Below are 24,397 nucleotides of genomic sequence, written 5' to 3'. Positions count from 1 at the left end.
ATTGATAACAACGTCCCAATCTTGTTCCATATCTGTTTGTTTGGCAGTTATCTATATTTTATTAATAACAACGTCCCAATCTTGTTCCATATCTGTTTGTTTGGCAGTTATCTATATTTTATTGATAACAGCGTCCCAATCTTGTTCAATATCTGTTTGTTAGAGTCGAGCAGGCGAAATCAACCCGAATGCGGTGTACCTCAGTGACCTGTTGTACGAATCCGAGTACGAGTCGCAGATATGGATGCTCTATGATACCAACAAGAGACTGCTGGGCTGCGGTGACGCCTTCCACACCCGAGTAGGTTCCCCCGTAAACCCATCTCTCCCCTCGGGTGTGTCCATAGGGATGGCCCCCTTTTTAGTCAAGGGGAGGAGGGGGTTAATAATTTGCTTGTTCTGAGTATGTGCATCCGTAAACCCACCCCTCCCCTTGGGTGTGTCCATAGGGAAGGACGTTTGCTACGTTTGCTTGTTCTGAGACCCGAGTATGTGCACCCGTAAACAAACCCCTCCCCTTGGGTGTGTCTAGATGGAAGGCACCCCTTTCTAGTCAAGGGGGGGGGGGGTAATAGTTCGCTTGTTCTGAGACCCGAGTATGTGTGTGATTTCTTATTATTAAAAATCAGTTGTTAAAGTACAGATAAACACTAACGTGTAAAAATAATAAAAATGTAGGAAGGGACAAGATATATTATTTGTGTATGGTCTATTCTCCTCTTCAGTACACTGCCAAGATCGAGAAAGGAGATTATATCCTCAAGTATCAGGTAGGTCTCATGTCCGATCCGCCACATCCTTATTCCCAGCTCCCCTCGGGGAAGTTACTACCGATCCCAAGGGTTATGATCGATCTTTCTGTAGTGGGTAGAAGTTGTGACGTCACAGGAAACTACGAGCACAGGAAACTAGGTAAGAACGCCTGGCCTGCGATTGAGCGTTTTCCTTTTCCTGTCAGGTCCGTCACGATAACAGAGACCAACTGGAAAAACTTAAAGACATGGTAGTGCTGATCGAGACTAAACTGACCCCTACCCTACCCCTGGACGTGCATCCTTCGCGTCTATCCGCGATGACGGGAGGGAAGTTCACCGCGTTCATCATGCAGAAGGGCTGGTGTTGGCCTGTCTTCATCAACCCACTACCGGACGATAAGTGAGTAGGGATTAGGGTATAGTGCCCAATAAGCCCACTACCTGACGATAAGTGAGTAGGGATTAGTGTATAATGCCCAAATAGCCCATGACCGGACGATAAGTAAGTAGGGATCAGTGTATAATGCCCAATTAGCCCATGACCGGATGACAAGTGAGTAGGGATTAGTGTATAATGCCCAATCAGCCCATTACCGGACGATAAGTGAGTAAGGATTAGTGTATAATGCCCAATGAGCCCATTACCGGACGATAGGTGAGTAGGGATCAGTGTATAATGCCCAATTAGCCCATGACCGGACGATAAGTGAGTAGGGATTAGTGTATAATGCCCAATTAGCCCATGACCGGATGACAAGTGAGTAGGGATTAGTGTATAATGCCCAATCAGCCCACTACCGGACGATAAGTGAGTAGGGATTAGTGTATAATGCCTAGTCAGCCCACTACCGGACGATAGGTGAGTAGGGATTAGTGTATAATGCCCAAATAGCCCATGATCGGACGATAAGTGAGTAGGGATTAGTGTATAATGCCCAATCAGCCCATGACCGGACGATAATTGAGTAGGGATCAGTGTATAATGCCCAAATAGCCCATGATCGGACGATAAGTGAGTAGGGATTAGTGTATAATGCCCAATCAGCCCATAACCGGACGATAGGTGAGTAGGGATTAGTGTATAATGCCCAATGAGCCCATGACCGGACGATAAGTGAGTAGGGATTAGTGTATAATGCCCAATGAGCCCATGACCGGACGATAGGTGAGTAGGGATTAGTGTATAATGCCCAATCAGCCCATGACCGGACGATAGGTGAGTAGGGATTAGTGTATAATGCCCAAATAGCCCATGATCGGACGATAAGTGAGTAGGGATTAGTGTATAATGCCCAATCAGCCCATGACCGGACGATAGGTGAGTAGGGATTAGTGTATAATGCCCAATGAGCCCATGACCGGACGATAAGTGAGTAGGGATTAGTGTATAATGCCCAATCAGCCCAGGAACGGACGATAAGTGAGTAGAGATTAGTGTATAATGCCCAATGAGCCCACTACCGGACGATAAGTGAGTAGGGATTAGTGTATAATGCCCAATCAGCCCAGGAACGGACGATAGGTGAGTAGGGATTAGTGTATAATGCCCAATCAGCCCATGACCGGACGATAGGTGAGTAGGGATTAGTGTATAATGCCCAATTAGCCCATGACCGGACGATAAGTGAGTAGGGATTAGTGTATAATGCCCAATTAGCCCACTACCGGACGATAAGTGAGTAGGAATTAGTGTATAATGCCCAATGAGCCCAGGAACGGACGATAGGTGAGTAGGGATTAGTGTATAATGCCCAATCATCCCATGACCGGACGATAGGTGAGTAGGGATTAGTGTATAATGCCCAATTAGCCCATGACCGGACGATAGGTGAGTAGGAATTAGTGTATAATGCCCAATCAGCCCATGACCGGACGATAAGTGAGTAGGGATTAGTGTATAATGCCCAATTAGCCCATGACCGGACGATAAGTGAGTAGGGATTAGTGTATAATGCCCAATTAGCCCACTACCGGACGATAAGTGAGTAGGGATTAGTGTATAGTGCCCAATCAGCCCATGACCGGACGATAAGTGAGTAGGGATTAGTGTATAATGCCCAATTAGCCCACTACCGGACGATAAGTGAGTAGGAATTAGTGTATAATGCCCAATGAGCCCAGGAACGGACGATAGGTGAGTAGGGATTAGTGTATAATGCCCAATCAGCCCACTACCGGACGATAAGTGAGTAGGGATTAGTGTATAATGCCCAATTAGCCCATGACCGGATGACAAGTGAGTAGGGATTAGTGTATAGTGCCCAATCAGCCCATGACCGGACGATAAGTGAGTAGGGATTAGTGTATAATGCCCAATTAGCCCACTACCGGACGATAAGTGAGTAGGGATTAGTGTATAATGCTCAATTAGCCCACTACCGGACGATAAGTGAGTAGGGATTAGTGTATAATGCTCAATTAGCCCACTACCGGACGATAAGTGAGTAGGGATCAGTGTATAATGCCCAATCAGCCCACTACCGGACGATAAGTGAGTAGGGATTAGTGTATAATGCTCAATTAGCCCACTACCGGACGATAAGTGAGTAGGGATTAGTGTATAATGCCCAATTAGCCCATGACCGGACGATAAGTGAGTAGGGATTAGTGTATAATGCCCAATTAGCCCACTACCGGACGATAAGTGAGTAGGGATTAGTGTATAGTGCCCAATCAGCCCACTACCGGACGATAAGTGAGTAGGAATTAGTGTATAATGCCCAATGAGCCCAGGAACGGACGATAGGTGAGTAGGGATTAGTGTATAATGCCCAATGAGCCCATGACCGGACGATAGGTGAGTAGGGATTAGTGTATAATGCCCAATCAGCCCATGACCGGACGATAGGTGAGTAGGGATTAGTGTATAATGCCCAAATAGCCCATGATCGGACGATAAGTGAGTAGGGATTAGTGTATAATGCCCAATCAGCCCATGACCGGACGATAGGTGAGTAGGGATTAGTGTATAATGCCCAATGAGCCCATGACCGGACGATAAGTGAGTAGGGATTAGTGTATAATGCCCAATCAGCCCAGGAACGGACGATAAGTGAGTAGAGATTAGTGTATAATGCCCAATGAGCCCACTACCGGACGATAAGTGAGTAGGGATTAGTGTATAATGCCCAATGAGCCCACTACCGGACGATAAGTGAGTAGGGATTAGTGTATAATGCCCAATCAGCCCACTACCGGACGATAAGTGAGTAGGAATTAGTGTATAATGCCCAATGAGCCCACTACCGGACGATAGGTGTGTAGGGATTAGTGTATAATGCCCAATCAGCCCATGACCGGACGATAGGTGAGTAGGGATTAGTGTATAATGCCCAATTAGCCCATGACCGGACGATAAGTGAGTAGGGATTAGTGTATAATGCCCAATTAGCCCATGACCGGATGACAAGTGAGTAGGGATTAGTGTATAGTGCCCAATCAGCCCATGACCGGACGATAAGTGAGTAGGGATTAGTGTATAATGCCCAATCAGCCCATGACCGGACGATAGGTGAGTAGGGATTAGTGTATAATGCCCAATCAGCCCATGACCGGATGATAAGTGAGTAGGGATTAGTGTATAATGCCCAATGAGCCCATGACCTGACGATAAGTGAGTAGGGATTAGTGTATAATGCCCAATCAGCCCACTACCGGACGATAAGTGAGTAGGGATTAGTGTATAATGCCCAATGAGCCCACTACCGGACGATAAGTGGGTAGGGATTAGTGTATAATGCCCAATCAGCCCACTACCGGACGATAAGTGAGTAGGGATTAGTGTATAATGCCCAATGAGCCCATGACCGGACGATAGGTGAGTAGGGATTAGTGTATAATGCCCAATGAGCCCATGACCGGACGATAAGTGAGTAGGGATTAGTGTATAATGCCCAATCAGCCCATGACCGGACGATAAGTGAGTAGGGATTAGTGTATAATGCCCAATCAGCCCATGACCGGACGATAGGTGAGTAGGGATTAGTGTATAATGCCCAATCAGCCCACTACCGGACGATAAGTGAGTAGGGATTAGTGTATAATGCCCAATCAGCCCACTACCGGACGATAAGTGAGTAGGGATTAGTGTATAATGCCCAATCAGCCCATGACCGGACGATAAGTGAGTAGGGATTAGTGTATAATGCCAAAATAGCCCATGACCGGACGATAAGTGAGTAGGGATCAGTGTATAATGCCCAATCAGCCCTTGACCGGACGATAAGTGAGTAGAGATTAGTGTATAATGCCCAATGAGCCCATGACCGGACGATAAGTGAGTAGGGATCAGTGTATAATGCCCAATCAGCCCACTACCGTACGATAAGTGAGTAGAGATTAGTGTATAATGCCCAATCAGCCCATGACCGGACGATAAGTGAGTAGGGATTAGTGTATAATGCCCAATCAGCCCACTACCGGACGATAGGTGAGTAGGGATTAGTGTATAATGCCCAGTCAGCCCACTACCGGACGATAAGTGAGTAGGGATTAGTGTATAATGCCCAATCAGCCCACTACCGGACGATAAGTGAGTACGGAGTAGTGTATAATGCCCAATTAGCCCACTACCGGACGATAAGTGAGTAGGGATTAGTGTATAATGCCCAATCAGCCCATGACCGGACGATAAGTGAGTAGGGATTAGTGTATAATGCCCAATCAGCCCACTACCGGACGATAAGTGAGTAGGGATCAGTGTATGATTCCCAATCAGCCCATGACCGGATGATAAGTGAGTAGGGATTAGTGTATAATGCCCAATCAGCCCACTACCGGACGATAAGTGAGTAGGGATTAGTGTATAATGCCCAATCAGCCCATGACCGGACGATAAGTGAGTAGGGATTAGTGTATAATGCCCAATCAGCCCACTACCGGACGATAAGTGAGTAGGGATCAGTGTATGATTCCCAATCAGCCCATGACCGGACGATAAGTGAGTAGGGATCAGTGTATGATTCCCAATCAGCCCATGACCGGACGATTAGTGAGTAGGGATTAGTGTATAATGCCCAATTAGCCCATGACCGGATGACAAGTGAGTAGGGATTAGTGTATAATGCCCAATCAGCCCATGACCGGACGATAGGTGAGTAGGTATTAGTGTATAATGCCCAATCAGCCCATGACCGGACGATAAGTGAGTAGGGATTAGTGTATAATGCCCAATGAGCCCACTACCGGACGATTAGTGAGTAGGGATCAGTGTATAATGCCCAATTAGCCCATGACCGGATGACAAGTGAGTAGGGATTAGTGTATAATGCCCAATGAGCCCATGGCCGGATGACAAGTGAGTAGGGATCAGTGTATAATGCCCAATTAGCCCACTACCGGACGATAAGTGAGTAGGGATTAGTGTATAATGCCCAATGAGCCCATGACCTGACGATAAGTGAGTAGGGATCAGTGTATAATGCCCAATCAGCCCATGACCGGACGATAGGTGAGTAGGGATTAGTGTATAATGCCCAAATAGCCCATGACCGGACGATAAGTGAGTAGGGATTAGTGTATAATGCCCAATCAGCCCACTACCGGACGATAAGTGAGTAGGGATTAGTGTATAATGCCCAATCAGCCCATGACCGGACGATAAGTGAGTAGGGATTAGTGTATAATGCCCAATCAGCCCACTACCGGACGATAAGTGAGTAGGGATCAGTGTATGATTCCCAATCAGCCCATGACCGGACGATAAGTGAGTAGGGATCAGTGTATGATTCCCAATCAGCCCATGACCGGACGATTAGTGAGTAGGGATTAGTGTATAATGCTCAATTAGCCCACTACCGGACGATAAGTGAGTAGGGATTAGTGTATAATGCCCAATGAGCCCATGACCGGACGATAGGTGAGTAGGGATCAGTGTATAGTGCCCAATCAGCCCACTACCGGACGATAAGTGAGTAGGGATTAGTGTATAATGCCCAATTAGCCCATGACCGGATGACAAGTGAGTAGGGATTAGTGTATAATGCCCAATCAGCCCATGACCGGACGATAGGTGAGTAGGTATTAGTGTATAATGCCCAATCAGCCCATGACCGGACGATAAGTGAGTAGGGATTAGTGTATAATGCCCAATGAGCCCACTACCGGACGATTAGTGAGTAGGGATCAGTGTATAATGCCCAATTAGCCCATGACCGGATGACAAGTGAGTAGGGATTAGTGTATAATGCCCAATGAGCCCATGGCCGGATGACAAGTGAGTAGGGATCAGTGTATAATGCCCAATTAGCCCACTACCGGACGATAAGTGAGTAGGGATTAGTGTATAACGCCCAATGAGCCCATGATCTGACGATAAGTGAGTAGGGATTAGTGTATAATGCCCAATGAGTCCATGACCTGACGATAAGTGAGTAGGGATCAGTGTATAATGCCCAATCAGCCCATGACCGGACGATAGGTGAGTAGGGATTAGTGTATAATGCCCAAATAGCCCATGACCGGACGATAAGTGAGTAGGGATTAGTGTATAATGCCCAAATAGCCCATGACCGGACGATAGGTGAGTAGGGATTAGTGTATAATGCCCAAATAGCCCATGACCGGACGATAAGTGAGTAGGGATTAGTGTATAATGCCCAAATAGCCCATGACCGGACGATAGGTGAGTAGGGATTAGTGTATAATGCCCAATCAGCCCACTACCGGACGATAAGTGAGTAGGGATTAGTGTATAATGCCCAATGAGCCCATGACCGGACGATAGGTGAGTAGGGATTAGTGTATAATGCCCAATGAGCCCATGACCGGACAAAAATGGAGTATGACATTAGATGAACATAGGAATGATGATGGCTACGAGGTTGCAGTTGGCGTTATGTCATTTATGACCCCTTCCCATTACCCCCTGCACGCTCATGGTTTCGCTAGTTGCTGTTTTCTTAACGTATCAATTATTTTACCACAGGCTACCCAAAGGTGTCAAGCCGGGACATATTCTGCGCGGGAAAATCACGTTCTTCAAGAATGATCCAGGCAAAAAAGTGGTACGTTAATAATAGGAAATATTTGGTTATAGCACGACGCTCGCTACCATGAGCACCAAGTTTTAAGAAAGTTGGCCAAGGAGAAGGGGAGAATCTCTTTTTATTGACATGGAAATCATAACCAGGAAAATGTTGTCGTATTTTGACGTTCACTGAAGCATTTGTTTCCCTTGCTGATGGGCTAATGATGTCCATGTTTATCCATGTACTTTTCTCGCATCCCTATTGGTTTACTTCACAAAAATAACAAGGTGATCACGGTAGTGCGCGTCGAACAATAACGAAAAGCGCAAGACTAGTGACAGCACTACTCTAATAGGGGACTTGCGCTAAGAGATCACGTGACTGCCTACTTTTACTGCTGCATTGGCTCTTGCCAAGCGCATGTGCATACGTTTTTAACCGCTGTCACTCGGTTTCCAAAATGTGGCTCGTATGTTTGTTGATTATTGGTTGTTTGGGTGCTAAGACTACAATTACTATACAACTACATAACGTTGTGACAATTCTTTTCTCGTCCTCTTTCTTATTAGCAACTAGTCTAACCCCTATTTACGATGTGTGTTCTGATAATTTTGTGTATTTCTTTATTACCAGGACACGCATCCGATCGAGTACATCGTACCGCTGAATCCTGCTAAACAAAACAACAAGATTTCGCCACAAAAGCCGGAGAAAGATGTAAGCTCCATAGTTAGTAATAATAAAGTAATAGCAGTAATATTTAAGTTTTCTTTTGTCACACAAGTCAAACAGGCATAAGAGTTTGTTAAAAAACGCGACAGAATTCCTTAACAGAACAGGAAACTCTGATGCTCAAGCAACGCTAACGCTGTTTGCTCACGATATTCGGAGGTTTTACGAAGTAGTTCAGCAATACTTCCTCTGTCTTTTCCTTGTTGTTTGCACGAGACTTAACATTCTGTAAGTGCCCGCTCTCACCCCCCCCCCCCCCTCACATAAGAAAAGAAAAAAACTAGCAAAATTATGATTGGATGGTGCGTGTATTGATTTAAGTGAGCATTGAAATTGTACTCTTGACAACACGACTATACTTTTGAGTGGCCCTCAGCGATTCTGAATTTAATAAGCAGGTACTCTGTTCTATTAATCAATCAACTCTTTATCCCTGTTTTATTTACGCAAAGCCTTATTTATCTGTATTTTTAGCCGGCAATCCAACTTGCTGACGAACTACGAGACCTAAAGATATCTCACTTGTCGAAGTAAGCCCCTATTGCGACTGTTCGTGTTTCCGGATGACGGACGGCCACAAAGTTTTTTTTTTCTTCTTTGAATAGTTTTCCCTTAACTCTATGAGCTTACAGTCTAGACCCTGGCGCTCTTCTCGGGATCCCTGTGGTTTACAGGGAACCCGAATCACACTTTAAACCTGAAAGTAACGCCAGACACTTTACTGATTAAGAATACATAAGCGCGGGCTCACATAAAAACATAATTATTATTTCCGCCTACCGCCCATCCTAAGAAACTTCTTTCCCTTATTGTTGCTCCCGTTGGCCACAAAGAAGCGATTCCCCTGTGTTTTGTTGTTGTTAATTCATGTTGGAAGGCCGGGGTTCCTTTCATGTAGTCTATTGTCGAATATTCATCCATCGTTTGTTTTGCAAGGGTGGAGAGCCTGTGGGAGGAGCTAGCCGCACAGCACGGAGACTGGGTTCCATTATACACTCAGAGACTTGAAGCGCTGAACTCACAAAAGGTGACTAGATCCCACTATTTCTAAGCCCGCTTACAGGCTCTGCTACCCCGGGGGACCGGGTGGAAACCGAAATTTAAGATGTGGGCTGTTTATCCAATGGGTCGAGTTTTATGCGAGGAAAAACACCAAAGCGCAAGGTGACGTGAAACCCACTATCCGCTGTAGCCTCCTCCGCAGGCAACTCTACTCTGTAATGGACTTTATTCTGATTCAGCATTGTATTTGTGATTTTAGGACGCGGAATACTGGTACCTTTTTCCTTTTGTTCGCCCCCCCCCCCCCCCCGCCTGCGTTATTTTCTTTTCTATTCGCCACAGGAACCCCGCATCGAAAAAATGCTTTTTTATTCCAATGAGAAAAGAGGCCTGCATAGGAGGCTACATCCACCGCTGGGGGCAGGCTATTCCTGCAGCGCTATACCGTCATGCAGATCCCTTTATTATCTTTTAGCCTGTCCGTTGTCTCGCTCTAACAACATATTTTGTTCTTTTTGAAGGATCGCTTGAAGAAACTAGATGAGATTGTGGAAACAGCGAACAAGGTCATCAACATGGTAAGTTCAAGGTCATTAGCTAACATGATAAGGTAAAGGTCATTAGCTAACATGATAAGGTAAAGGTCATTAGTTGACATAGTAAGGTAAAGGTCATCAACATGGTAAGTTCAAGGTCATTGGCTAACATGATAAGTTCAAGGTCATTGGCTAACATGATAAGGTAAAGGTCATTAGCTAACATGATAAGTTCAAGGTCATTGGCTAACATGGTAAGGTGAAGGTCATTAGCTAACATGATAAGGTAAAGGTCATTAGCTAACATGATAAGTTCAAGGTCATTAGCTAACATGATAAGGTAAAGGTCATTAGCTAACATGATAAGGTAAAGGTCATTAGTAAACATGGTAAGGTAAAGGTCATCAACATGGTAAGTTCAAGGTCATTGGCTAACATGATAAGGTAAAGGTCATTGGCTAACATGATAAGGTAAAGGTCATTAGCTAACATGATAAGTTCAAGGTCATTGGCTAACATGGTATGGTAAAGGTCATTAGCTAACATGATAAGGTAAAGGTCATTAGCTAACATGATAAGTTCAAGGTCATTAGCTAACATGATAAGTTCAATTTCATTGGCTAACATGATAAGGTAAAGGTCATTAGCTAACATGATAAGTTCAAGGTCATTAGCTAACATGATAAGGTAAAGGTCATTAGCTAACATGATAAGTTCAAGGTCATTAGCTAACATGATAAGTTCAAGGTCATTAGCTAACATGATAAGTTCAAGGTCATTAGCTAACATGGTAAGTTCAAGGTCATTAGCTAACATGATAAGTTCAAGGTCATTAGCTAACATGATAAGTTCAAGGTCATCAACATGGTAAGTTCAAGGTCATTGACTAACATGATAGATTCAAGCTCATAAGGTCATCAACATGGTAAGTTCAAGGTCATTAGCTAACATGATAAGTTCAAGGTCATTAGGTAACATGGTTAGTTCAAGGTCATTGGCTAACATGATAAGGTAAAGGTCATTAGCTAACATGATAAGTTCAAGGTCATTAGCTAACATGATAAGTTCAAGGTCATTAGGTAACATGGTTAGTTCAAGGTCATTGGCTAACATGATAAGGTAAAGGTCATTAGCTAACATGATAAGTTCAAGGTCATTAGCTAACATGATAAGTTCAAGGTCATTAGCTAACATGGTAAGGTAAAGGTCATTAGCTTACATGATAAGTTCAAGGTCATTAGATAACATGATAAGTTCAAGGTCATTAGCTAACATGATAAGTTCAAGGTCATTAGCTAACATGATAAGGTAAAGGTCATTAGCGAACATGGTAAGTTCAAGGTCATTGGCTAACATGATAAGGTAAAGGTCATTAGCTAACATGATAAGTTCAAGGTCATTAGCTGACATGATAAGTTCAAGGTCATTAGCTAACATGATAAGTCCAAGGTCATCAACATGGTAAGCTCAAGGTCATTGGCTAACATGATAAATTCAAGCTCATAAGGTCATCAACATAGTAAGGTCAAGGTCATTAGCCAGGCGCATACCCAGGCCCTGGATTGGCTAAGGGGAGGGGGGGGGGGGGGCGCAGGAAAAAGCATAATATTTTACAATCCTTCACCAACTGGTTGTCACTGCTAGCCAACGTTAAGGCCGTTGACACGGTGCTTTATTTTTCTTATCTGAAGCGTTCACCCTAATGTTCTGACTTGTCTCACCTGTAGACCGACCAGTCTGATCTACCTCTACAAACGCTCACTCTAACGTACTGTCTTGTCTCACCTGTAGACCGACCAGTCTGATCTACCTCTACAAACGCTCACTCTAATGTACTGAATTGTTTTACCCCTGTAGACCGACCAGTCTGATCTACCTCTACAAACGCTCACTCTAATGTACTGAATTGTTTTACCCCTGTATAACGACCAGTCTGATCTACCTCTACAAACGCTCACTCTAATGTACTGAATTGTTTTACCCCTGTAGAACGACCAGTCTGATCTACCTCTACAAACGCTCACTCTAATGAACTGACTTGTCTCACCTGTAGACCGACCAGTCTGATCTACCTCTACAAACGCTTACTCTAATATACTGAATTGTCTTACCCCTGTATAACGACCAGTCTGATCTACCTCTACAAACGCTCACTCTAATGTACTGACTTGTCTTACCCGTAGATTGACCGCTCCGATCTAGCAGCCTATTACGGCATGAAGACTGATCCAAGACCTGAGGCTGTCATTATACGAAGGTGAGCCCTCAAACCTTGCTGTAAAGCGTCTCAAGTTGCGTCATACTGGTTGTAATGGTAACATGTCATCTGTCTCTTTCTCTAGTGAGAAGGATGCACTGAAGAATGCTCTTGTTGATGCATATGTTAAAAAGGTGAGTTAATGCGAAATCAAGCCATTGATTTTCTGTGTAGTTCTAGAGAGATTTGAAGATTGCGATTGTTGTAGAGCGCAATTAGCCAAAGCGACCTTGTCACCAGATTACTTCCGGAGGGCTGATGCAAACCTCAACCGACAAAAGACAAAAGAATCCATTAGAATCCGAGATATTTAACAGGCCATCCGCTCAATTTCATCAGTCACACCATCAAAGTAACTTCCAATAGACACACTGCTTTTACAATTTTCAAATATTTTTTCGCCTGGAGAAAATTACGTAATCGACCGGAAGTAAACAAGTGACAAAGCCGCTTTAACCCTGGGTACCAGAGGATACAAGCAAAATACAAGGAGTTGCTTGGTTGCTTAGACTTGTACCCCTCCCTTTACAATTTTCTGGCCGGGGAAGCCTGGGAGCAACTGACCCGGATCATTCCCCTCGGTCTGCCTGTGTTAAGATGGCCTGTAGCTGCTCGATATTTTAAAAGTGAGCTTATATTGAGGATTCTTACACCAGGGATCAGCTCTCGCAGATCAGATCCTCGGCACTGCAGCAGACGCTATCGGCGGAGGTATGTGTACAAAAGCTGTAGATAACCAATAACTAAGTTCAAGTTAACGGAAAATCCGAATTACAGGTGTTACAGAAACTTGATATAACTTTATTTAGTCAGCAATAGTTTACCCTTCAATAGTTTTTATTCTTACTAGAAAAAATACATTTCTAGGAATTTCTAGGAACGCTCTACGTTACACAAGTACAGAAATACAAAAAAACCCAGCAGTAACAACTTTAAGGCACACTTGATACGGCTTTGCAGTAATAACACGGGGCTTGGTGAGGTTCTTTTAACGAAGATTGTCATTGATGTCAAGGGTATCATAACCAGGAGCAATATCCTTTAGAGGGTGGTGGTTGTTACATTTTGGTGAACATCTTAGTATCCTTTTTGCACATTTTTAATCTGAATGGCTAGCCCCACAGACTGCTAAGCCATAGGTTAATTTAGAAACTATAATGCTCATAAAGTGGTGGTTTACTTCAGCCTGTTCGAATCCTTCCTTTCTCAGAGGTTACAGAGTAACTACAATAAATTCGAGAATACTGTTAATTCGAGATTATTTTCCATATATTTTATGGTCGGTGGGACCTGAAATCGAGTATCGCTATTTATCGAGTATCGCTATTGATCGAGTATCGCTATTTATCGAGTATCGTTATTTCGAGAGTATCAAGAGTATCGCTATTTATAGAGTATCGTTATTTCGAGAGTATCAAGAGTATCGCTATTTATGGAGTATCGTTATTTCGAGAGTATCAAGATTATCGCTATTTATCGAGTATCGTTATTTCGAGAGTATCAAGAGTATCGCTATTTATAGAGTATCGTTATTTCGAGAGTATCAAGAGTATCGTTATTTCGAGAGTATCAAGAGTATCGCTATCTATCGAATATCGTTATTTCGAGAGTATCAAGAGTATCGCTATTTATCGAGTATCGTTATTTCGAGAGTATCAAGAGTATCGCTATCTACCGAATATCGTTATTTCGAGAGTATCAAGAGTATCGCTATTTATCGAGTATCGTTATTTCGAGAGTATCAAGAGTATCGCTAATTATAGAGTATCGTTATTTCGAGAGTATCAAGAGTATCGTTATTTATCGAGTATCGTTATTTCGAGAGTATCAAGAGTATCGCTATTTATCGAGTATCGTTATTTCGAGAGTATCAAGAGTATCGCTATTTATCGAGTATCGTTATTTCGAGAGTATCAAGAGTATCGCTATTTATCGAGTATCGTTATTTCGAGAGTATCAAGAGTATCGCTATTTATCGAGTATCGTTATTTCGAGAGTATCAAGAGTATCGCTATTTATCGAGTATCGTTATTTCGAGAGTATCAAGAGTATCGCTATTTATCGAGTATCCTTATTCCGAGAGTATCAAGAGTATCGCTATTTATCGAGTATCGTTATTTCGAGAGTATCAAGAGTATCGCTATTTATCGAGTATCGTTATTTCGAGAGTATCAAGAGTATCGCTATTTATCGAGTATCGCTATTTATCGAGTATCGCTATTTATCGAGAGTACCGTAATATCGGCACACCTAGAACCACCTAGACCGGTTGAAATGGAGTTTATGATTGCGATTATAATTTCCCTGGAAATTGCATCATTATTGGATCTATATGCCTCATGGCGGGCGGAGTCATATTAACTTTTCTTCGGCGTAAACAAATTCTCACCATCATCTATCATCACATCATTTATCACTATGATCCCATGATGGATAAGCGGCGATTAAAAATCTTGTAATTATTGGCGCTAAAAGTGAAAATCGGTGCAGGAAACAAATATGAAATCGAGTTTTATGATAGCATGATTTTGAAATTTGGGATCAAATTACAACTTTGTGGATATATTATTTTCTTGACTGGCAGAATAATCCAAAGTTTTTTTGCGTTGAAAGTTTTTCAACATAGATTAGTGACGATTATTGGCAGAGTGCGCGCTCTATTGATCTGTGCGACATAGCCCGCTATGTTCCCGCTCGGCTAACACCTCGCGCCATTAACTCTCGCGCCAACATATTCCCTAATGACTTAATAATTGCCGCATTTAGCTGGGGCCTTCAAATCGGCTTGTTGCAACTGTAACAAGAAGTGATGATTTTTAGTTGTAACTAGCCTGTAGTTTCCAATACGTTGTACAATGCGAATGTCAAGCAGTGGTCTTTGATTTCTGAGTGTTTGCTCGTCACTTGCCCCCTCAGCAATGCGAACCGAATCGGTAAGTAAGCCACCATCGCCCTGTGTATTGTCATTTGCAACGTAACTCTATGTGAGATATCAGGGTTGAGCAACAATCCTCTTTATCGGTTTCTCGTCAATGTTCTAAATAATAATGAAATTGTATTAAAAATGTAAGTATTATTATTTTTCAAAACAAAAAAATTGAACGTGTGTAACTAATTCTAAAGTATTAGAATATGTGAACTACATTGCTTTTAAATAGGGAAATTCGATTGATAACCAAAAAATCGAATAAGCCCTCGGGAATTCGAAAAACTGAGTGGCCTCGATTAAACGATAGTTGACTTTTTCAAACGACTACGATCTAAACTGATACACACTGAGCGTAGCATCTTCATTTCCTTTTCCTAGTTTGAGTTAGTTTATCCAGGGACAACGGCAACGGTTAGAGAAGTAGACCGAAAAAATGCTACTTGTACGCTACGAGCTCAATTCTAAATCAGATTCTATAAAGATAACGAGAGTTCAAACATCAATTCTTAACCAGTTTTTATAGAGATAACTACAGTTCTCTCTTCAAAAGAAACAAAACATCTAGAAACGTATTTCTTGTCTTCGCTAGACAGTGTTTTTTTACGTCGGAGAAACGGCTGGAATGTACCAGTCAGAGGTCACACGTGAAAATGCGCTTTGTCTGATAGATTTCGACGGTTCTATGCCAAACCACGACTTAGAATGCCAAATTTTCCGGTATTGCGAGAAAGTTAGGAATATACAGTGGATTGACCGTCGTCAACCGGCTTGCATGGGTATATAAAAACACACTGAAGCGCTTAGCTGCATATATTAGCCACCGAGTCCATGCCTGAAGCTATGCTGAAGTTGTAGCCTGAATTTATGCCAAACCTGTTCGTTGCTGTTTTTGAGTTAAAATTTATGTTTTGTTCCTGTCTTTGCATGAAATCTTCGTCAAGAGGCAGATTTTGCCGCGCACTCGCGCCATTACTGCTTCAGGGTGATAGAACCAGATGTAGAATAACATGCTATCGTGTCACATGCTATGTAAGGTTCGGCGGTTTATTAATAGGTGTAGGCAAGGAGAACAATGTTTTAGCTGTTTTTTATAGTTCCAAAGAAATATAGAAACACAAACACAAATATAGAAAACATTCCCGTCCACACTAGACCGTAGCGCGGTTTTTGATTCGTCCACACTAGACCGGAGCGCGGTTTTTTATTCGTCCACACTAGACCGTAGCGCGGTTTTTGATTCGTACTTTGGAGAAAAGCGGCTGAAATGTTTCAGAGTCATTTTCAAGGGGCCCCCTCCTGTTTATAATCCTGGCTAAGCCGCTGTTCTCTGACGAAATATAGAAAGGTTAACGGGAACAGAACTCATAACATTATCATTCAAAATTTTTCAAGATATCCAAAGGGTATATGTTTCCAACAATATCAACTTTTAGCAGCTGTTTTTATAATCTGGAAAGTTGCAATTGCCACAGAAATTGTCTCAGCGACAGCAATGACGACACGGCCAGCTACACAAGTTAACCTCAAGCTATGATTTAATATTTTTGGGGACAACTGTTAAAAACTACTTAAACCTTTGACATTTTTTTTATTAAACACGACGTTCCCTCTAAAATACAGTTCTTATCCGATATAACTGTATTAATACTTAATTAAAGTCCATATAACTTGTCAGAATTGATAGATTTCGTCGATTATTGATATTTTCATCTTCCAAATCTGCCGTAAAGAAGTCTTCTTAAAGACGGAAATTTGGCAGAGTCGATTACTAGTTTTTGGTGTATTGTATTTATTCTTCTGGTTTACGAGCACGACTATTTGGGCTTTTTGTATTTATTCTTCTGGTTTACGAACACGACTATTTGGGTTTTTTTGTATTTATTCATCTTCCAATGGATATTTGGTTCTGAAAGGCCTGGGTCCAGTTATTGGTGACGTAGATCGAGATGTCTATCAGATTATATGCGTGCGCTAAACTGGTTCCCGTCTTCATGTCTTCTTAGATATTGCCGAAAATCGTTGGGTGGTTACAAGTTTTACCGTCATCTTTATATCTCAACCTGGTAGTCAAATGATTTTTTAACTTCAGAAAACAAATCATCAAAATTTAGCACAGATGTAATAAGAGCTAGGCGTTATTTGTAACGAAGTAATGGCCGTATGAGTCGTGGGCACCAATTCTTAATCCAGAATCATGTCCAGACAACTAAAAAAATGCTGCTTTCGTGAGGTAAAGTTGAAAGAATTCACGGTATTTTGATTATACGACATTTCGGCGAAACAACGATGTGTTTTTCCCCTGTTATATCTTCACAATATAAGGCTAAATGCGTAGATAAAGATTTCTGGCCCGTTAAATCTCACCGGGGCCCCATCTTTAAGGTGGTATAAGGGTTAAATAGTGAACAAATTAATCAGAAGGCAATGTTTTTATTGTTTTCCGTCCATTTATCGCGAATTCTTTAGTCGTTGGAACTGTTGGAACTGTTGGAACTGGAACTGATTGTTTTAGGAATTCGGATGCACATATAATAACTCGAAGTTACCGTCAAACCACAGGAAAATAATTTATTCTAAGCTCTATTGCCTATTTCTGTTTTTAGTTTTTCAAGCTAAACCAGTGAGCCTGAAGACGTGCTTGTCTTGTGGGACTCGAGCTTTAGCTACGACTTGGCGAGTCAAGTCTTAATGAGATTTTGAAGGCAAGGAGGAAAAACGATGGAGAGAGACTCAAACTAACCCCGATCAATTTTCACGGGGATCTGACCGAAATAGAAAATAGACACATAAATTCTAATATTGGATAGAGAGCGATGACGAGAGACTGGAAATCCCTCCGTGTTTCGGATAAGGACGTTAGGTTGGACGTCCCGTCTCGTATTATAGGCGATGCATTGGCCTCTATCGGAAGATGCAAAAGAACCGATGGGGGCAATGGACTATCGTGTTTTCTGCTCTAACAATGTTAACACTTACTCGCATTCATGGTTGCTTTTAACTAATGTCTGTGTCTTACTGATTCGATGAGCCGTGATCACTTACGTAGCGAAAGCCTTTTAATGTAATAGACGCTATTAAAGAATAACTTCTCTCACAGATTTAGCCTCGGTCAGTTACATACAGATTAATTATTGGTCAGTTATATAGAGAAAACCTGTAACCCGTACGAAACTATATTTGATGGTATACAATTAGAGCGTGAAGGCTGGACACCTTCAAAGAGTATTTGATGATTACAGTACAACAGTTTCTATTGAAGCAACTATAGAAATTACGGATATTTTCTGTTTCTTTGGAGTGATAATCTATTATGTCACAGAGTAGTTTATGCTCTGTTTCGCTGCTATTCTATTCTATGCATTTGCGTAGAGCTATTCAAGAGGCATTTCAAAGCCGACCACCTTACATAGCTTCTTGCGGTTTTTAGACTAGAGAAACTGAGCGGTCGCTGTCTCTTGTGAGTATGACATCGTTAATAAACGTTGCGATGGAAAATATGGGTATTCTTTTGTATTTAACTTAAATCTCATCATGTTGGGTGGAATGGAAAGAATGAGTAAAATGAGACTATTTTGATCGTTTTCTGAAGTACAATTTCTCCTGCAATTGCACAAATAAGATGCTATACATTTGGTGTATGAAGGCACATTTCGGAAGCGGTAGTGATGTAAGCCTCGCAAAGCTTGCAAACGTATTTTTGGGAGAGGGTACTTTACTTGTCATTTGGGAACCTAAAAGACGATGCTTTTTGGAAAAACGTATGGCAACCATAATTAAGGATTTTTGTTTTTAACGCTACCGCAGCGCTAGCAGATTTCTTGCACAAACCCAGTCGATAAAATAGATGCGTCTACTTTAATTTGGAACAAACCTTTACAAAGAATGAAAACCTTGAACTTCTGTTTGATTGGTTGGCCAGCTCATCATCTCCAAATGAGTGACAGAAACTTAGTTTAGTATTGAGTAACGCGTGGGCACTATAAGAGGGGGACTCGAGGCTCTCAACAAATCAGCTCTCCAACGAACTCGCGAGTTTAACTCTATTCGTTCTCGAAATCTGATTGGTTGTCGGTACGCTCCACCCACAAAGCTGGCAAAAAAGCCAGTTAAGTATGAATCGGCGTCTTAAAGGGCCTTGTCTTGGCGATTTTCTTCATTTGGATAACATCTTTTAACGTTTTTGAACTCGCGATGAAACTTCAACTTAAAACAGATACGTTAACTAATACAACACTTTTGACCGTTAAACTTCCAACATCGTTTAGAAACTAGGCTTTTTTCTTGTGGTTTTTGCGAGAATGAATTGTCGTTGCGTGTTTTGCGTCTGTTTGCAATACGTCAGTAATTATTTTTTCTCGTGTTTTGTAGATGTCGCCTCTCAAGCTGACGCCACAGATGAGCAAACAGAAAAATGTAAGTATCACAAAACAACACAGAAACACGAAGAATAGTTGAAATAAATGTCGTTTTCTTTTTTATTGTGGGGGCTAGTTTTAATAGTATTCTTGAGCATTTGTTATTATCCCGACAATCACGAAATTAAAGAAAAGAATTTAATAAACCACATATCTTCCTAGCATATTTTGCACAATCTTCTGTTATAATCGTTTCAAAGCTGGTCAGCCATTTATCTGCGTGTGCAAGTTCGTGTTAGCGAGGGCGAAATGAATATGCAATAAAAGGCCATTTTCAGCAAGCTTTTTTTTTTACCAATTGCTTGTGAGTTTGTGGAAATATGTGGTAGAATAGATTATCAAATAAGTTAAAGGATCCGCTCATTATATTAGCGCGGAGTATGCAAACGCCTTGCGAATGATAGCAATTTGGACATCTGTAAGGGGCAAACATTTGGAAAAAAGAAATACTAGTTAAAGCGAGCATTTGGGGAACAAAAATTCGCAGTATTCACAGTAAGCTTTTCCAAAAAACAAATATATATATATATATATATATAAGGCTAATTCCCACCCCACCGCCCTTAAAAAACGCTGATGACGTTATTTTCAAAGCCTTAAAATTCCCAAGTTGCAAGGCGGCGACGCCTCAGTAAATTGTGTGCCTTGTTTTTAGTGCCTAAGGCTATGTTCCAACGTCGTATTATCCATTAGCCGAATTTAATGCAAATAAAGCTGAAACAATCGACTTGATTCATTTGCATGCGTTTGCAATCAATTTGGCTCATCGAAAATACGACGTTTGATCATAGCCTTATACGTACGGTAAAAGTTCTTGTGTTCTCTGTTTAGTGCCTTGCTTACAGGTATTGTTTATGTTTTTAGTGCATTGCTTACGTTCTCAATGCCTCACGGCATCTTGCTGACGGTTTAGTTTTGCGGATATCTTTGTAGCAGCACGTATTGCACCCTGGTATTTTCCATCTAGACGACATCTTGTGTAAAATATGTATTAGACTGTTAGGGGTTTTGAGAAGTTAGATGTCTAAAACGACTGTACAGAATTTTCACCCCGTATCAATAATGTATCGTTATCATATTACTTTGTATCATTATCAGATTATAATGATGCTAATATTGTAATACCAGGTAGCAGGCGACCAGATATCGATAGGAGTAGGATTAATTTAAGTGTCTAATAAACGCTCTCATTTAAATTTCAAAGGCTGGTGCTTGATAAACTAATGTTTTTTAAAGTAATATATGTATACAATTTTTAAATTAACTCTAAATGTTTGTAATTTTGTCAGCAAAACTCCTTCGTGAGATCCGCGAGGAGGTCCTCAAGTGGACCGACTGCACAGATAGTAAGGTAAGACCGCTGGCATGATTGTGAGCCCACATTACTGCATTTTTCTTCCTAATAAATAAAAAAGGTGTTTTTATTGGGTGTGTCAAATTTCATCTAGGAAAAAATATTGTGTAGGTGAAAAATATAATGCAAACAAGTGAGAGACTAATCATTGATAAGTGCTTCTTTTTTTAAAAGAAATGTGAAAACGAGTTCTTAAATGCAAGAAGTCTATTTCCCCAAAAAAAATAGTTCACATATGAAACTTGTTATATTCCTACTGTATACGCGTATTTACAATAGTTTATAGCAGTACTTACAATTAGAAAATATTCCGATATTCGCTATGATTTCCGCACAACACGGTACAGAACTGACGAGTATCGCATTTCGAGTAAGAAAGCTCATCCCTTCGTGTTTAGCTAAGTCCCTTATAATGTTCCCGGTAAAATAAGGATCTGCCCGGGTTTGTGTTCGATGGCATATTGATTTTCCCGCCCTCGCGCGGCCCCTCGTACCCCACGCGCGTGTTCGTGTGCCCGCGCTTATTACGCTAGCCGAAAATCGAGGGTAATTTGGCGGTCGTTTTAATCATCAAGATGACGCAATCTGTCATCCACAGGCCAGTCGGATTGTTTTAAAAGATATTCGTAATGACCCTATTAGACCACAGTTTTTTTATTAATAGAAGACGAGAGTAAACGATGAGAAAATTTCCCCCTTCATGTTTCAACGACTTCTCGTGTTATGCTAACATTTTTTCAAGAGTAGATGAAAGTAGAAAATTATCATAAGATTAGGTCACGCGATATATCTTAAAATATCATCTTTTGGTGGTCTCTCCGTCTACACTGCATGTCTGTAGCGAATGAGCTGGGCATGGGACATTTCGTCGAATTGTGCACATGCGAAAATTACTCTAAAAGCCTTTTTTATTTAAAATTCTCACGCGATTATTCTCAAATGAACAACTATCAGTTGCCTCCCCGTTCAAACTGTTCATGAGAGATATCTGTGTGCGCGCGAGTTATAATACATAAAATCTACCATGCGGGCTATAAGTGTTTTTCATTCAAAGACTCTTCCCATCTGAACTGCATGTTTGAATACGTGACAACCTCTGCAGGACATTTCGTCTTGTCTGTGATTGGGACTGATTATACTTTGGGAGCTTCCGTACGCATAGCGTATTAGTAGATCGAGCCGGTAGTTCTCTGGGTCTTATTTTTGTAGGTAATCTTCTTTTGAGTATGTGCACAAAGGTCTTTAATACGTCACGCCGACCAGCTCAGCTGGTTAAGCATTCCCCGGGCAAATTAATGTCAACTTATGCATTACGACAACGCAACAAAACGAAAAAGTCCCGCTCTTTTGTCGTACGAATACAAAAGAAATTTTTACTTCCGAAATTGTACCTTTAGGCTGTTTATGAATTGGCTGATTTTGGCAGTTTTTTCCCACATTACCCCGCTGGGTTGAGCGTCGCCCGCCGGTAGAAGGTGGTGGGCGCGCCGGCTCTCCCGGGGTTCCCTTGAATTTCCCGATGTACCCGTTTAACCCCGTGGGAATATTTCATGGGCTTGGGCATGGGAACATTCTGCCACTCTCGATTTGGGAGATTAATATTTTCGTGTTCGTCGAAATCCCCAGCATGCCGTCCGCTATTCGCCACACAGTGATCGAGAAAACGTGACATGTTTATTTTAGACTGTGAAGCAAACGTGGAAGCTAATTCTCCGTGATATAGGTTGTATAGTTGGCGTACTCTAAACAATTTCACGGTTTGAGTAAAATTTGCACAGGGAACCCGGATGCCGTTTTTTTCCAAACTATTTCCATCAGAAATGATTAACGATGTTGTATTTGTAGCTTAACGGGATGGCACGGATCACTACTTAGCGTACAACTTGTTGACACACTAATAAAACAAAAAAACTTTTTTTCATGCTTTAACTATAATTATATACTTATAATTTCTCATATTTTCTCTAGCTATCAGATTTCCTCATCAAGTACGCGCATGCGCAGAAGATGTACGGCACAGCACTCAAGCTTCTTCTCAAGCAGAACTCCGAGGGCACGGCCGCGCGGGGACTGGACGACAGTATTATCCAGGTGCAGTCCCAGTCTCCACTCTCTAATCTTTCCCGTACAAAACTTCGTACTTTGGCAATAGAGACATGGCTATAAATAATTTCTTATTGTTTCTTATTCCATGGATTGTGCCCTTCCTGATCCATTTCCCTCAGCCCTTATCAACGGAAGGAAACCCCTCCCCCTCCCCCCCCCCCCCCTCTTACCAACCACTCCCTGTAAATGCCGATAAACAGTGAAAGAGACCTGGATCCCTCCCTGGGCATCGGCAGTGATCCTCTTGAGATTCCAATTCCCTTTCAGAACTTCTAGCTAGAATCGCATAATACTTTTACAAAGACCTTTTTGTCCCCTGAAATACCCATTAAAGTACAGAAGGGTATCGTCTCATCTACCTCCAAAGGGGGTCTAGCAATTACATCTCAACACTCTGCGGTCACCGAAGGAGAAACTAGGGCTAACACCCTTCCTCCCGGCTGAGTTCATTTCCATTCCCATCTTTTCAACAGCTCTGTGATAAGATGGGTCTTAAGCACTGCGCCATCGCCCTCCGTGAGAGTCTGCCGATCAAATATCCCAACGATTTCCAGCCATTTTAACGCGACCACAGGTAACCTAGTCTCTAAGGGCCAGCGGTGAAGCGCAACTGCTCATGTGCACCCGCCAAAAACTCAAACCATAACAAGCCACAGCCCAGGTCGTCAACGGTCAGCGGCGATCGGCATCTGCACAGGCGCAATTCAACACCAAAACATGCTGTTGTAGAAAATGGCCAGACTAATGGTCATCAGTGAATCTTTTGCGCATCCGGTGTGTTTCAAGACCTCAGCAGTTCAAAATGCAAGGATTAGTTGAACCCCCTCTCATATCGAATTTGTTGCGTGGGAAGACTTGTCGAAACTTTTTAGAACAAAACTTTGGTTCCTATGTAGATGCTGCAGACAAGTTGACGAAATCACTGCATTGCATTATTTTCTTATTGTGTATATGAACTATTTCTAAATTATTTAAATGAAAATTATTCCGAACAGAATACTTCTCAGGGTGTGGTGTGAATAAAGATCCTTGGCATTCATATGAGTGATCCTTTGATTGGCATTCCATTGTAACAAAGCGAGTAAAAAGAGCCATCGGTCAACCATGGCGCCCAACATCAAACCGACGAAATCAGGATTTTATTACCATATTAAAAAGCTTGATATCAAAGACTTTCAACATGAAACTTAGGCTTTCATCATCGAATCACGCCTGTCCTCATCAAACCGAGGCTTTCGCCATTGAATCACGCCTATCATCAAACCAAAGCTTTCGCCATCTAATCACGCCTGTTTTCATCAAACCTAGGCTTTCGCCATTGAATCACGCCTATCCTCATCAAA

The 24,397-nt window shown here is 42.0% G+C and overlaps 1 protein-coding gene and 1 long non-coding RNA gene across 2 annotated transcripts in view; one reads left to right on the top strand and one right to left on the bottom strand.

Moving 5' to 3' along the window:
- The window catches only part of LOC5500974 (tripeptidyl-peptidase 2), a 39,709-nt gene extending 15,616 nt beyond the window's left edge, over positions 1-24,093 (top strand). The window contains exons 26-40 of the mRNA XM_048732157.1: positions 164-301; positions 726-770; positions 959-1,155; positions 7,681-7,759; positions 8,357-8,440; positions 8,930-8,985; positions 9,392-9,482; positions 9,979-10,035; positions 12,177-12,250; positions 12,336-12,384; positions 12,907-12,961; positions 19,548-19,592; positions 20,884-20,945; positions 22,917-23,039; positions 23,528-24,093. Coding sequence (XP_048588114.1) covers positions 164-301; positions 726-770; positions 959-1,155; positions 7,681-7,759; positions 8,357-8,440; positions 8,930-8,985; positions 9,392-9,482; positions 9,979-10,035; positions 12,177-12,250; positions 12,336-12,384; positions 12,907-12,961; positions 19,548-19,592; positions 20,884-20,945; positions 22,917-23,039; positions 23,528-23,617 — 1,245 coding nt within the window. The 3' untranslated portion in view covers positions 23,618-24,093. The remainder of the gene's footprint in view (positions 1-163; positions 302-725; positions 771-958; positions 1,156-7,680; positions 7,760-8,356; positions 8,441-8,929; positions 8,986-9,391; positions 9,483-9,978; positions 10,036-12,176; positions 12,251-12,335; positions 12,385-12,906; positions 12,962-19,547; positions 19,593-20,883; positions 20,946-22,916; positions 23,040-23,527) is intronic.
- LOC125572165 lies at positions 20,807-21,459 on the bottom strand. The gene is made up of 2 exons (XR_007313633.1): positions 21,245-21,459; positions 20,807-20,993 (listed from the first exon to the last, which is right to left on the bottom strand). It is a non-coding gene; the product is annotated as an uncharacterized LOC125572165 (long non-coding RNA).
- Positions 24,094-24,397: the final 304 nt, after the last annotated feature.

Source organism: Nematostella vectensis, chromosome 9 (genome assembly GCF_932526225.1).
Source record: "Nematostella vectensis chromosome 9, jaNemVect1.1, whole genome shotgun sequence".
NCBI lineage: Eukaryota > Metazoa > Cnidaria > Anthozoa > Actiniaria > Edwardsiidae > Nematostella > Nematostella vectensis.
This window is presented reverse-complemented; position numbering and strand designations above follow the sequence as displayed.